The sequence below is a fragment of the Strigops habroptila genome, chromosome 18, assembly GCF_004027225.2.
Source record: "Strigops habroptila isolate Jane chromosome 18, bStrHab1.2.pri, whole genome shotgun sequence".
Classification (NCBI taxonomy): Eukaryota; Metazoa; Chordata; class Aves; order Psittaciformes; family Psittacidae; genus Strigops; species Strigops habroptila.
In genome coordinates this window covers 1129090-1143484 of record NC_044294.2, presented here as the reverse complement: position 1 = coordinate 1143484, position 14395 = coordinate 1129090, and the positions used below count along the sequence as shown (strand labels likewise).

Here is a 14395-nt window from a genome sequence, read left to right as displayed (position 1 = left end):
ACAGAGGGGCAGGTCCAGGCAGGCACTGTCAGCATTTCCATTGCTGTTGAGTCAGACGCATTGGCTTGCCCAGATGATGGCTCAGCCTCTTCTTCCAGATGCACAATCCAGCCCTGGGACATGCAGTGAGCCTTGGACTTTGCTATTGCCCTTGTTCCCTGGCTCCCTGGTCCCTGCTCCAGCCTTCTTAAACCCCAGCACCCAGCCACAGTGGGTGAACTTCTGCCTCAGAGCTCATCTCAATCTCCCCTCTGGCAGGTTGAAGCCATCCCCCTTGTCCTGTCCCTACAGGCCTTGTAACGTTTGTGGCTTTGCCCTGATGTGTGCCAGGGAGGGGTGGGAAGTGCCCATCATTCTGCCAGGAGCCTCCCGGGTGTAAATACCCACGTGTGAGCCCGCCTGGATGGGAATTGTCTCCCTGGCTTTGTCTGCAGCCCGGGAACGCTGCTGCCCTCCATGGCACTACGGGATGTGGGTTGCGGGATTAGGGTGACAACCCATCAATCACCCTGGGGACAGGCAGGAAGAGGTGGATGGAGCGGCAGCGTGTCCGACTCTGCCCACAAAGAGCTCCTTGATACCATCTGATGCTCACGCTCCTGAAATCCCAGACTTCCTGTATCAGTGCTCCACACGCTGCGGCTGACTCCGTTACGGTTCCTCATGAAACCCAAGGTCAAGAAACAGACAAACCCATCCTTTCGCCCGTGTGTTAATGGCAGGGGTGGCTGCTTACCACCCTTTAATCTGAAGCAAAAAGAAGCATCCCTGCTTTCCCTTGCCCTGGAGAGGGCATGTGGGAGCCCTTTTGTCTGAGATTTTGCCTTGGCATTCAGTAGCTCCCCCAGGTTCGCTGGCTGGAGCCTCAGTTTCAGTACAGGGTTGTTTGGAGACAACGTGCATCCACACAGGACTCGGGTACAGTTGCAGAAACGTACCAAAAAAGAGAAGCCGCCCTTGGCTTCCCATTCCCAAACCCAAAGAGGGAATGGGAGGAGAGGTGGCAGCACCAGCGGGCTGAGGTCTGTGGCTCCCACCTTCCCAGTGCTGGAGCTGTCCTGGGCTTGATCCAGTCTCTCATCCATCAGGTACAGCATCCCTCGTGCCCTGCTCCGTGAAGACACGGGGACCAGAAGTATGTTAAAAGTGGGAGTAATCCCATACCAAGAGGGCAAAAGAGAATTTAGCTGTTCTAGCCTCTTCCTCTTCATCATTCAACATGGTGATACAGAGGAACTGGAAAAACATGAAGTCCTTCAAGCACTTTTTAAAAGGAAAAAAATCCCCCAAACACCGTATTTTCTGGTCCAACTTTCAAAGGTTCAAGGCATATGAGCCACTCAAAGCTAATGCTGGGGAACTGTGCAAAAGTGCTGGAGGGGAGAGGTAGGACACAGAGCGCTTCTCAAACATGAACATCAGACGTCTCCATTGCCCTAGACCCAAAGTGCCGTGAGCGTTCCCTGATGTGGAAAGCTGTCGGCTTCAGCAGCTACAAGTTCACCATGTCTCAAACACCAGGAGTGGGGGCAGCCCCACGTAACCTGCAGGAACAGAACCAGAGGATTTAGGCTAGAGCTGGGACTGGGCTCATGGAGTCCGAAACTGTGATTTGGGCTGGGCACTAATCCTTGGGCTTATCCTGTGTTGCCTGGGATAAACTGTTCATATCAAAAGCACACCAGACCTTTCTTATCCCCTTATTCACAGTGAACACACTGCAACAACACAAAACCAGGGCTGGGGTGAGTCACCATTGTTTTTTCCTTTTAAAAGCTGATCTGAAGCTCTTTGACATTTTGATATGTAAATTCATATTGATCTGCATTAAGATCTGCAAACAAAGGTTCCAGAGGAAGAAACCCATGTGGTTTGTCAGCCGTTGAATGCTGGGGTTTGCCCAGAGTTTAAGCCAGAAACAGAAAGTATCTGCTTCTCTGTGGCAGTCAGTGCTGCCAGTGCTGAGCAAGACAGGAAAAAGGCTGGGAAGAGGGTGTGGAAATGACACAGCATCTGCAGAAGATCATGTTTAAACTTTCAAGAAATATAAACTCTCTTCTGCCAGATCATGAGGTAAACTTGGTGCCATTAAAACCCCCACGTGAATCAGCCCGTGAGGCGCTGTGGTTGTGCTCCCCACGCTGGAACTCCTTCATGGGTACCCAGGGAGCCCACCCAGCCCCACCACCCCATCCTGGTGTTAGGGGCAGGAGCAGCGTCCCTGGGTGCTCTTACTCACCGCTCGATGATGCTGTTGTTGAGCTGGAGATTACAAGTTACTGACCTCATCTGCTCCAGGAGCTCCTGCATCCTGCCAGGGACACAACCATCCCTTACCCCGGTGTTGCTCAGCCTCCCATTCCCTATGCGAGCAGCTCCGGCAGCTGGAGCACTCCATGGTCACAGAGTGGGGATCGCGCACAGCAGGACCTCAACTCACCAGAAAGCCATGTCCTGCTGTGCCTGGCTCACAGGGACAGGGGGAGGAGCAGGAGGAACCAGGGCCAAACTCTGCTTCTCAGGCTGGAGAAACCTGTCCAGAGCCTGCAGAAGGGGAGAGGCTCAGCAATGACACCGCCATTGTCACACCAGCACATCCACTTCTTATGGACAAACAAAATAAACCATAGAATCATAGAATGGTTTGGGTTGGAAGGGACCTTAAAGACCAGTGCCTCAGCACCCTCACAGGGAAGAGCTTCTGCCTAAGATCTAATCTCAATCTCCCCTCTAGAAGGTTAAAGCCTTGTGTTGGGACAGCTTTTCAGGTAGCCCATTGTGGGAGCTGGAGGTGAAGCATCATTTTTCTACTACTGCAATTCCTGTATATTGGGTAGAGATTCCCCCATGCTGGGCAGTCCTCAGGACCAGGGGTGCCACTGCCAAAGCTCTACCCATCTCTTGCTCAAACAAGCAAGATCTCCAGTGTGGATCCCCCACAAAGCACTGCAGCAAGTTGTTCAGAAGCACTCGGGTGTTCCCTGCTTAACACACGTGCTCATGCGCTGGGTGGGCAGTGTATGAAGCGGGGGGGCTGTGCATCAGCACCCCTGGGTGGGACCCCCCATGGGCACCTACGCTCTGCAGGCAGTCCTGGCACTCCATCATCTCCACGCTGCAGGCGCTGATGCAGTTGCTGAGCCTCTTCAGATGCTTCTTTATCTCACAGACTTTCCTAGACAGAGAAATGATGACATAATTCGCAGTCAATGTGCATCAGCAGTGTGGATCCTTATCATAGAGCCGTGGAATGGTTTGGATTGGAGGGGCTTTAGAGCTCATCCAGTTCCAACCCCCTGCCACGGGCAGGGACACCTTCCACTAGAGCAGGTTGCTCCAAGCCCCTGTGTCCAACCTGGCCTTGAACACTGCCAGGGATGGGGCAGCCACAGCTTCTCTGGGCACCCTGTGCCAGCGCCTCAGCACCCTCACAGGGAACTGTTCCATTTCTTTAATATATTATATTTCTATTCTATTTTTGTGTGTTTTAATCCCATGCTGCTTTCTGCAAACCTTGCTGGACTGAAGTTAAAACCCCAAAGGAAAGCAAACGAGTCACAACAGAGCTGTAAGTGTGGCTGCAGCTCTGCTAATAGCCATGGTAGGGCAGGTTATCCAAACAACACTAATAGCAAAGTAATTAGGGAGAGTGGGAAAGGCACCTAATCCTGCCGGAGTGAGGCGACACACAGCCAGCAGGAGAGTGGTGAATTGGATAAAAATAGGTTTGGTTTGGAGTAATAAAGGAAAGAATATTTCAGGTGAATGGTCCACCTCCAGCCCCCAGCAAACCACCTCCACACCACAACCCCTGGGGCCAGCGGGAGCAAACTCAAACCAGGACAATTCAAACTGGAGTAAGAATAGATTATAACTACCCAGGGGTGACTCATGATGCCTTTTCCGTCAGGACAGAAAAACAGGTACAAAAATACTCCAGCAAAACACAAGGAAAGCAGGGACAGAGCAGGGCAGACACTGTCACTGCTCCCAGGCCATTCCTGAGCACCTGAGGCAAACTTCCACCTTCAATTCCCCCCTTAGTAAATCCTATGCAGGGCTGCTCCATGCCAGAGACAGGGACCAGGTGAAAACGTGGGTTTAATTCTAAAGCACTGCAGAAAATCCTCCTCCTTATACCCACACCGGCAGCCCAGGGGAATGGATGTTCCTCTAAGAGCAACCTGGCAATAGAAATCCAATGCCTGGAACATCCCCTTCCCCTACCTGCCTCCCATCACCCTCCTCTTGGCTGCGATAGGCAGAGGATTGTGCTTCATCACTGCGAGGTAATTTGCTCTTTGCATTATTCCCCAAGCACCCTTTAACAGGAAATCATTCCTGCTAAGTAGATCTCTCTGTCTCAATAGCAATTTTGACCTGATAAAATAACCTCTCCCCATCAGAGTGAAGGAACCAGTGGCTTAAACTCAAGCTGCAAGTTTAGGGGGCTTTTAAAATAAATACATTAAAACAAAAGGGCAGGAATACATGGCATGGGATAAGAACCAGGGTTTCGAGCAGTCACGCAGAGCTACTTCTTTTAGGTCTTATTACCCACTGAGGAGTCCTTCAGCAGCAGTTATCGACATCTCCATCTCCATCTGCATCTCAATGCTTAATCAATAGCAGAGAGCTCTGGAAGCCCTGGGCTTTGGGGGCAACACTTAATGCAATATCCCTGCTCCCATCCCCACCAGGTCCAAAAGCCAGAGCCCCAAAACCTCAGGAGAAGGCTGGGGCTTGTACCTCATGCTGCTGGCATGGAGGGCCAGGGCCTCCTGGTACTGCTGGACACAGTCATCCTGGAAAATCAACAGCACCTTCCTGGCCAGATGTCCTAAATTCACCCTAAAAGCAGAAAAAAGAGAGGGAGAACACTGTTATTTCCTTAAATGTATGAAAACGAACCTCACAATTCACATGGCAGGAGACCTAAAAAGCTGGCTCCTGAATGGAGAAAGAGGGACCGGATGCTCAGTAATGGATTTTGATGTGGGTCTATATAGAATCATAGAATGGTTTGGGTTGGAAGGGACCTTAAAGATCGTTTGATTTCCGACACCCCTGTCATCTACATCTAATCTAACCTGTATCTAATCTAATCTATATCTACAGCTCATCCCCACCCCTAGGGCACTTCTGAGAAGTCTTTGCCTTGGACTTTAAGGTCCAACTTGAGATTGAAGATTTAATTAAGCTCAAGGAGCTGCCTGTTCAGGTTCACCAGCCGTGGTACACACTGAAGTGTGCATTTAATTTCCTGGTTGTGGGAAATTCCCCTGATTTCAAATGGAAACTAAAAGGAGGATTTTTAAAGGTACAAAAGCCATCAGGCACTTGACTCCCACTGGAAGTTAAGCAGATATGAAAGCAGGGACACTTCCTAAATCAGCATCTCAGCAAATAAATAGCCACTAAGTACTGTGTGAGCAGTAGCCTGAAATGTGCTTATCCCCACATCCCAATGCAGGGATTTGGTCCAACAACATCACCCTGTCCCCAGGTCAGGGGTTTTCTCACCTCTTCATCAGAAATAGTTTTTAACTTAAAAACTTTGCTGTGAAAGGTCCTGCATCAATGAACCACTAACGTGCATGCCCTCTCTCAGTGTTAGTGGCCCAGGGACATTTTACATCCCATTAGGATTCAATCAGAACCCCCCCACATCTGCCTGGCCACAGCATGGGGCAAGCCCTAGACAGGGGAGAGGGTTGGGACTTACTTATCCAGCTTGTGTATTTGCTCCTCATTGTAGCCCAGCCCTGGGGAGGGAAGACACCAGTCACCACACGTTTTCCTGTTCACCACCCAATAAATGGGCATCTTTACAACACAGAGATCACTCGAGGGGCTTTCCAGGGCTGCAGCCCCTGGGACCACTGCCAGAAAGAACTGCAGGAACTCAGTTCTCCACCAGATCAGCACAGGGATGTTCCTGCCATCCCAGTGACTTACGCAGGCTTGTCCTGGCCTTCTTGAACTGCTTATAGATGAGCTGCATCTTCTCCAGGCAGCACTCGATCTGCCGGATGCTGAAAGCAGGAGAGGGAAGGAGGAGTGAGCCCCTCCGAGAGGGGTGAAAATAGCACTTGGGGGCAAACTTGAACATGCTGTAACCAGGGGACACTGCTGCTGCCTGTAGACGTAGAATCATGGTATGGTTTGGGTTGGAAGGGAGCTTAAAGCTCCTCCAGCTCCAACCCCTGCCACGGGCAGGGACACCTTCCACTAGAGCAGGTTGCTCCAAGCCCCTGTGTCCAACCTGGCCTTGAACACTGCCAGGGATGGGGCAGCCACAGCTTCTCTGGGCACCCTGTGCCAGCGCCTCAGCACCCTCACAGGGAAGAGCTTCTGCCTCAGAGCTCATCTCAATCTACCCTCTGGCAGATTAAAGCCATTCCCCTTGGCCTGTCCCTACAGGCCCTTGCCCAAAGCCCCTCTCCAGGTTTCCTGTAGCCCGTTTAGGCACTGGAGCTGCTCTAAGGTCTCCCCTTCAGGAGCCTTCTCTTCTCCAGGCTGCCCCAGCCCAGCTCTCAGCCTGGCTCCACATATTACACGTGCATGCACAGGGCTGTTGGAAGTTGTTTGCAATGGGGGCCGTGCCTGGAGCGATGTATTCTCAATCCAGCAAAATGTTGGCAGGGATTTGGGGAAAGCTGGTGTTACAAACCTCTTGTCTTCATGCACTTGCTGCCCGTGCTTCACCAGCTCAGCCAAAATGCCATCCAGTGCCCCTTGGAAGTCAAAGATGTTGTGAGAGCACTGAGAGAGCTCCTCGGCGACCTGCAGAGGAGGAGAGGTTGAGGCTGGCTTTGGATGCTCCCCAGCCCCACATGGGGCTCACCCCCTGCGCAGAGCTCACCCTCTGCAGCCTTGTCTTCACCACGGCCACATCCTTCAGAGCCGGCACCCCGCTGCCTGCAGGAACAGCCTCATACCTGGACAAAGCCACACAATGAATATTCCTTAAGCAGGATATAAGGCAGAGGCACCATCCTGTGGTGGAGACAGCGTCAGAGTCCCTGGGGTGCTTTGTGTGGGCAAATAACTCTGTGTTCAGGGCAGCAGATCCGAGCCACAACAGAAGTGCTGATCCAGTGAAAACTCACCCTGTTGAATCCAATTTGTTCCCAAATTGTTCACTTCATCTCCACTGGCTTTGCACCAGATCAGATGTTGTGTGTTTTCTGCCTCCCTGCAGCTGGCATGAGAGCAGAGCACTGAGCAGTGCTGGCTAAGCAGAATTAGGCTGCTCCAGCCCGTGTTGGAAGGGATGATGGATAAGCAGCAGCATCCAGCTGCAGCATCAGTGCTCTTGGCACTCCAGCCCTGCGTTATCCGGCTGAAGTCAATGGGAACCATGTGTCCCTATCTTTTTAGATGAGATGGAAATTAAGAGGTTTGCTAAATCGAAAGGAATAAAAGATCAGCAACCCAGCAGCAAAGAATGTTCTACTGCAACAAGAAGACTGGAATGCAAAAGAGCCATGGGTTAGCTTAAAGAAAACAGGTTCAAATTTTCCTGAGGCAGCATGGCTGGGAATGGGTGTCCAGGACAGCCTGGGCTTTCCTTGTCATTCAGCCTCTGATCAATGCTCCATTAGTGGAGCCTCTTGAATGGCATCTTTGAGAGTCCCATAACCCATCCGCAGCAGCCACAGCCCAGTGCCTGCATCCCTGCGGCTGCAAAGCCACACTTACAGCATGTGGGTCTTCACCTCAGTGAGCTGCAGGCAGGAGAGCACCGAGAGAGCCCCTCTCCTCTGCTCCAGCACCCTCAAGCACTCCATTTTCAGGTTCCCACTGCCAAGAGAGAAAACAACCCGCATGGGGTAGGGGGTTAGGATGGAGCTGGTGGCTCTTCTCATGAGCAAATGGGGGCTGGATGCATGTGAAACTGGGTGCAGCTCCCAGGTAGGGGGGTCTCACCCACTGGGCACTGTCCTGCACTGCACAGGAAGCTCCTGCCCCAAAGGGAATGGGTAGGACAGTGAAAATGCACATAGAATCATGGCATGGTTTGGGTTAGAAGGGACCTTAAAGCTCACCCAGTTCCAACCCCCTGCACTGCTGGGAATAGGCTGGAAAACCACGAGTGGTTTCAATCTGACCACACAGATCTCTGTGTGCTGGGAAGGGCCCAGTCCCCCCCTCCCCACCCACACCCATGGTGGCCCCAGCACTCACATCACCCAGCGAAGGCCCCTCGCCAGCAGCTCCTGGCAGCACTGCAGGGCGCAGGCGATGCGCAGGGTCTGGTGCACGGCACCCACCGCGCTCTGCAAAGCAATGGGCACTGCCACCATCCGCACCCCCGCAGCCAGGGCTCCCCGGGGCCGCAGGGACACCCCACACCTACCTTGGCTGCGCTGCAGTCAGCCACCACGTCCACCTTGGGGAGCAGCTTTGGAAAGTCGAGTGCCGCTGGGAAGACAAGCCATGGTCATGGGGCTTTGTGGATGGAGCCCGGAGCCCCAGGGACATCTCACCCCCCCTAAAGCAAACCCTGCAGCCCCTCAGGATGTCAGGCATGGGAGTAGCTGCGATGCTGGAGGCTCAGTGCACGTCTCAGAGGTGTTTTAGAAACATGGACAAAGGCAGGAACCACCTGCAAAGCCCAGTGTGGTGGGTGGCCATAGAGCAACAGCCCTTGGCAGGGGAAATTGACCCTGAAACCCCTTAATCCTGCTCCGGCATCAAAGCCCCTGCACCTCCTGCTGTGCATTGGCATCCTTATAGCATATATATACATATACATAAAATACATATACCCTTATTGGATATAAAGAAAATAACTTAAGCAAATCTCTCTTACACACCCACCCTGCGTGCCCTGCTCCATCTCCAAGCCACCGGTACTCACGGTCTCTGTATCTGACTCCTACCACGTCTTCTGGTTGCTCGGCGATGCTCAGCAGGGTCAGAGGGTTGTGCTCTGTGGTTCTGCAGAAGTTCTGAGCTTGTAGATTCGGATCCAACTCGTACTGATGCCCTTCAAAATAGTACTCTTGGTGGTGAGGGGCTACGTTCGTTTGTTTGAAGACAGCGTCTAAGAACTTGGTGGTACTGAAATGGAGGAGAAACGAAAGGATGGGGAATAAGCAATGAGGGGAGTGCCCAGATTTCCATCACTTGAACAGCCTGCTGCCCTCTTCTTGTAGCAAAATAGCCCACAAGGGCAGTGGAGCCCCTTGGACAACTTCCCTGAGGCTCTCTGCGTGCCATGCCAGGAGCAACAGCTCCCATTAGTGCACTCCCCAGCACTGGTTTGAGCCTAGTTTGGTTTAACCTGGTTTAATTGTGGGTGTTCCCCCGGGTTCATCCACTGAAAGGAGGAGCTGAGGCTCCTGAGCTCAAGTCCTAAATTCACTTTTAACCCAGCCTTGGCATCCTTACGTGTTGTAGGAGTGGATGTAGATGCGGTGGGAGGAAGCCTGTGGCAGGGAGAAGACGTCCACCACGATCCTGTGCAAAATGTCATTTGTTTCTGCAAAAAACTGGTCGAATCCCCAACATTTCTCTTGATCCGCCTCCAGGATGTTGGCCAGAATGGGAATCAGCTGGTCCTTCAGCCCCCTGCAGCAGCAGAAGAGATGTCTGCACATAACCCTGAGCCATAAACGTGGTGAGCATGGGGCTGGGGAGAGATGCTGCGCTCTGGCACTGACAGAACCGCTTCCCTGCCTTGAACCCCTTTCCCTGGCTGTAAAGCAAAGACCTGGTCTGAGCGCTGTGACATCTGCAGGTGAGAAGCTCATTGCCTGGTTAAACCCCCCTGTGCTGTGTGGCCACGCCGAGCCGTGGTGCCAGCACAGGGGACCCGCAGCGGGAACCGACCCGGGGCACTCACGTGGAGAGGCGGCAGGTGAGGGGCAGCTCGTAGCTCCACTCAATGCTCCCGTTCTCCTGCCTCTGGACCCCTGCAATGGCTCCAGGGGGCTTCTCAGTGGTTATTTTGTACCTGTTGAAAGGGAATCACCTGCAGCTGAAACGAGCCAAGTGGTGTCTGTTTGGGCACTGAGTCCCTTGGGCTCAGCAGAGAGGGAAAGGGCAGAGCATGGATAGGCTAGGAAAGATGTTTTTCATAGGAAGAAAAACATCCACAGAGGGAACCGTTGGATTTGATGATCTTAAAGGCCTTTTCCAACCTGGCTGATTCTATGAACCTGGTCTAATGGAAGGTGTCCTTGCCTGTGGCAGGGGGTTGGAACTGGATGAGCTTTAAGGTCCCTTCAACCCAAACCAGTCTGTGGTTCTGTGATTCTCTTCCAGCTATTTAGCTCCGAAGTCATGAGAATGCATTTTGAGAGCAAACGTGGTAAATGGGGCACGGATCCTGTATGTGCACACCCTCCATGGGCTGCACATCAGGGCTTCCAGGCTCTATGGGCTTAAATGAGCTGTAAACTACAGCACATGGTTCCTCAGTGCTGCTGGCATGCACCGAGCCACAGCCACATTGTCCCGCAGCCCCCTGGGTCACCAGCCATGGTCCCACCTCCCCACAGCGCAGCACCCGGCTCCCCGAGCTGGATGTGGTACCTACATGGTCTCCTTGTTCCGGCGCGGCCCCCTGAAGGGGACAAAGGGGAGGCTGCCGGTGGCAGCATGGTAGAAGGTGACGCCGATGCTCCAGAGGTCGACGGTGACGCCGTACAGTTTCTGCTGCGGCTTGCGCAGCACCGCGCGCTCGTACATGTCCGGGTGCTGCGGGTGAGATGGAGATGAGCTCTGAGGCAGAAGCTCTTCCCTGGGAGGGTGCTGAGGCGCTGGCACAGGGTGCCCAGAGAAGCTGTGGCTGCCCCATCCCTGTACTCACAAGATACTCTTCTGTCCCATAGACGGACACAAACTTTTCATCATCATCCAGCTCTCGGGCGGCCCCAAAATCAGTCAGTTTATAGATGCTCTGCCCGTCTTCCCCCATCAGCCGCATGATGTTGCCTGGTTTGATGTCTCTGTGCACAATGCCGTTCTCACGGAGGTGGTTCATCCCTGCCACTGGGCACATGTGGGGAGGCAGAGTTTGTGCACTTTGCTCCAGAGGGCTTTGCTTAAAGGCAGGAATGTGAGAAGAGCTGGAGAGGGGACAAGCCCCAGAGGTGGTTGTACTTAAAACGGGGACCAGTGTGACTGGGGGAATGGAGGATGAGTGAGCACATGGTAGGGCGCTGCCCTTGTGCTCATGCATCGTGGGGCACAGCCTGTTCCCATGACTGGAGCAGGTTTGCAAGGAGAAACCCTTGACCACAGAGCTCACAACCCCACCCCATTCAGAGGTGCTCAGCCCACCCTGCCCATCCATCGCCAGCACCCCGAGGTCCCCATCCTGCAGCTTCCCAGCTCCAGGCTGTGGTCATGGTGATGGGGTGACCCCGTCACTCACCCACACACTGCAGCACGATGAGGAACTCGGACTCAGCCAAGCCAAAGGCGTTCTCCGGGTCCTCCAGCACGCTCAGCAAGCTGCCGCTCGAGCAGTACTCCATCACCAGCACCTTCTGCTTGGTGCTGCCCTGCGGCGGGAGCAGCCCTCAGGTCCCCCCACTGTCCCCAAGCAGAACTAGCTCCCCCCCTCCCTTGGCTGGTGGGTCCCTGCTTGGACAAAGCAGGGTTGGAGGGTGACAGGGGACAACAGCAGGTCACAGAGTGCTCCAGGGCCCAGTGCCACCAGTGCTGAAGGGCTGAGGCTTGGTGTGGAGCTAGAGGGAGGAGAAGGCATCCCAGGAGAAGGGTTTTGGAGCTGGGACCCCACTTACTGTCTCCTCTACAGCAAAGAGTTTGACGATGTTTTTATGGTTCAGCTTCCTCAGCATCTCGAACTCCCTCATCTGGACCTCCTGGGGCCGCAAGTAGCTGGCATTGTTAAAGACCTTCACAGCAACCAGCTCCCCTGATTTCTGGGAGAAAACAGAGAAGAAGGGAACAGGAGGTGACACCATCCGTGTTCTGAGCAGCTCCATCTGCTCCATCACTTCTCCCACATCCACTCGGGATGCAAACTACCCTGACACTACAACGTGCAGGCATCCCACAGCCTTTGTCCTCTCCGCTGCAAGAGCAACTGCTGTTACTCACCACCCTCCGCTTCCTGTCCCTGCAGCCCACGTGCTGCTCCGTGTCAGCGTGTTTATTCAGCTCCAGACCAAGTTTATAGCAGGGGCTGAGGCCGGGAGCTCGCAGCGGGAAGGGGCTGGGTTCAAACCCTCCTCCAAGCTGCCTCTCCCACCCCATTGAGCTCAATGAACATCAAAAGCCGGCGGATGCAGAGTGTCTGCTCCAGCCCTGGCAAGTGTTTGCATGAAATATGCAAATGGCCAAGGACGGGGGTTTCAAAACCTTTGGGCATTCCCCCAGAAACAGCTTCTTCCCCCTGCGATGCTCAGGAATGCCAGGAGCCGGCAAGCGGGACCTGCTCCAGAGCCCCCCAAAAGCTGCTCTGCGCCCACCGACCTGAGCTGCTGCCCCAGGGAGGGAAGGAGCCAAACGAGAAATGAAACTAACCCCAAAAGCAGCCCCTGGAGCTCTCGAGGCAGGGAGCAGAGGGAGCAGAGGCACCCCGCACCATGGGAATGGGGGCACAGGGGCACTGTGGGTTTGGGGTTCCCCCCCTCCTACCATCCCTCCTCACCTTGTTGCGAGCTTTGTAGACACAGGCTGTGGCCCCCTGGCCCAGGCAGTCCTCGGTGCTCCAGAGGTAGTTTGGGGTGCTCTGCATCTCCAGCAGCGCTGCTGCAAGGGGGAAGCACATCGGTCACCCCACCGGCGCCGGCCCCACCACCGAACCCCAGCGTTCATCCACCCTCGCCTGGCAATGCCCAGGAGAAGGGCTGGGAGCGGGACATACCCCTCACGGGCTCCTACGAAGGGCTGCGCATGGACGGAGCTGTGAGCGCTGCCCAAACCCTCCCCTGGCGCCGGGACCCGGCAGCAAAACACTGTCAGATGCAAAGAGAGGAGCTGCAATGGGAGAGGAACCTCCCCGCCCCAGAGCACAAACCCCGGGGATTGCAGAACCCGCTCTGCAGCATCAGCGGGAGGAGGAAACGCTGCTGCTTCCTGCTTTGAGAGAAAAGCATTCCCGGTGCTGCGCTCTGGTACAGCAAATGGTGCTGAGCACCGGCCACCCGCCTGCGCAGGGGGACGGGAAACACCAGGATTCAGGGTTGGAGCAGGATCTGCACCCAGGGTCCACCTTCGCCAGCCAAACGGGACACCCCCGGTGCTGGGGTCAGTGCTCAGCCAGCCACAGCATCACAGCCCGGGGTGTGCTTGTGATGAGCCGCTGCCACTGTCCTGCCGCCCAGAGCCACCGCGAAGCCCACGGGCCGTGCGGGTTAGCTCAAGCCGCCCCCAAGAGCCGCTGTTGCAGGAGTTACAGGTCCCAGAGGCTTCCGCAGGGATGGCTCCTGCAGAACCGCAGCCCCGGGGCAGCCCTTGAGCCGGTGAAACCGCTCCTAACACAGTGCGGCAAAGGAGGGAGGAAGCGGGAGCAAACGGAGCGAACAGCCCTGCCCCAAACCCACCCCGAGGCGCCAGAAGCAAGGGATGGGATCCGGCCCCGGCGCCTGCAAACGCTCCCTGAGGGTTCCAGGGAAGAGCAAAGGGCAGAGCGGGGATGTGGGGACATTCCCTGGCTCCAACCACGGCTGCTCCCGAGCCACGGCGCCAGCACCGCTCTCACCGGCGGCGGCGGGATGCAGGATGCGGGTTGCAAGGTGGGATGTGGGATGTAGAGCTGGATGCAGCGCGCTCCCCGCTCCCTTCTTGGCGCCCACCCCTCGCCGTGCCCAGCCTCAGAACCCGCAGCCAGGAGTTATGTCAGGCTGGGTTCGATGTGTTTCTGGAGGCCCTGTCCTCACAAGATGAAGCCTGCAAAAGTCCATGAGCCCATCAGCGTGTGGTGGAACCGAGCGAAACCACATCACTTTGACTGAAGTCATTCTGCTGCAGCTCCGCTGACAGGAAGAGGAACGGACAGGGTGACTTCCTGAAGTCATTTCCAGCCCTATTTTCTGTGTCTGTGTCCATCGGCCTGTGCTTGTCCCCCTAAAACAGGAGCACTGATCTCCCCCCACCGCACTGCTGTGGGTGCAGGCTGTGGATGAAGAGGGGGAACGCGCTGGCCGGGCTGCTGTGCCACATCGCTCACTCACCAGGCAAAAAGATCCTCGATTTGAGGTGCTGAAGAGCTCGTTTCACACCTCAGCCACCACTGACTCTGCAGATAAGAGCAGTTAACACAAGGAAAGGGGGAAAGTGAAACCTCTGGGGGGGAAATTCCAGCGGAGTTTCTTCCGGAGCTGCACAAAGGCTGGGAGCTGCTGTGGGTGCAACGGGGCACCACGTGCTCCCCTGCACCCGCTGCCAGCTCAGCTCTACAGTGAAAAGA

The 14395-nt window shown here is 54.9% G+C and overlaps 1 protein-coding gene across 2 annotated transcripts; it reads right to left on the bottom strand.

The window, feature by feature from the left end:
- Positions 1-699: 699 nt before the first annotated feature.
- Positions 700-13051, bottom strand: IKBKE (inhibitor of nuclear factor kappa B kinase subunit epsilon). 2 transcript variants are annotated; one of them, XM_030473620.1, is made up of 21 exons: positions 12851-13051; positions 12635-12735; positions 11763-11903; positions 11390-11519; positions 10823-11004; positions 10550-10710; positions 9854-9964; positions 9400-9579; positions 8867-9069; positions 8363-8427; positions 8191-8282; positions 7705-7806; positions 6866-6941; positions 6674-6786; positions 5959-6035; positions 5726-5765; positions 4750-4851; positions 3079-3175; positions 2441-2544; positions 2240-2311; positions 700-1544 (listed from the first exon to the last, which is right to left on the bottom strand). In XM_030473620.1, the coding sequence occupies exons 2-21, from the start codon at positions 12719-12721 to the stop codon at positions 1511-1513; spliced, it is 2169 nt and encodes a 722-aa protein (XP_030329480.1). In that variant the 5' UTR covers positions 12722-12735; positions 12851-13051; the 3' UTR covers positions 700-1510. The 2 variants fall into 2 exon arrangements, with proteins under 2 accessions (XP_030329480.1, XP_030329481.1); XM_030473621.1 differs by lacking the exons at positions 11390-11519; positions 12635-12735; positions 12851-13051 and having other exon boundaries at positions 11763-11812.
- Positions 13052-14395: the final 1344 nt, after the last annotated feature.

Coding starts and splice junctions, on each gene's coding strand:
- IKBKE (XM_030473620.1), bottom strand. CDS start 12,721: ATGCAGAGCACCCCAAACTACCTCTGGAGCACCGAGGACTGCCTGGGC. Junction 6,942..7,704: donor GAGGTGAAGACCCACATGCT/GTAAGTGTGGCT, acceptor GGCTTTGTCCAG/GTATGAGGCTGTTCCTGCAG. Junction 6,787..6,865: donor TGAAGACAAGGCTGCAGAGG/GTGAGCTCTGCG, acceptor CCTCCTCTGCAG/GTCGCCGAGGAGCTCTCTCA.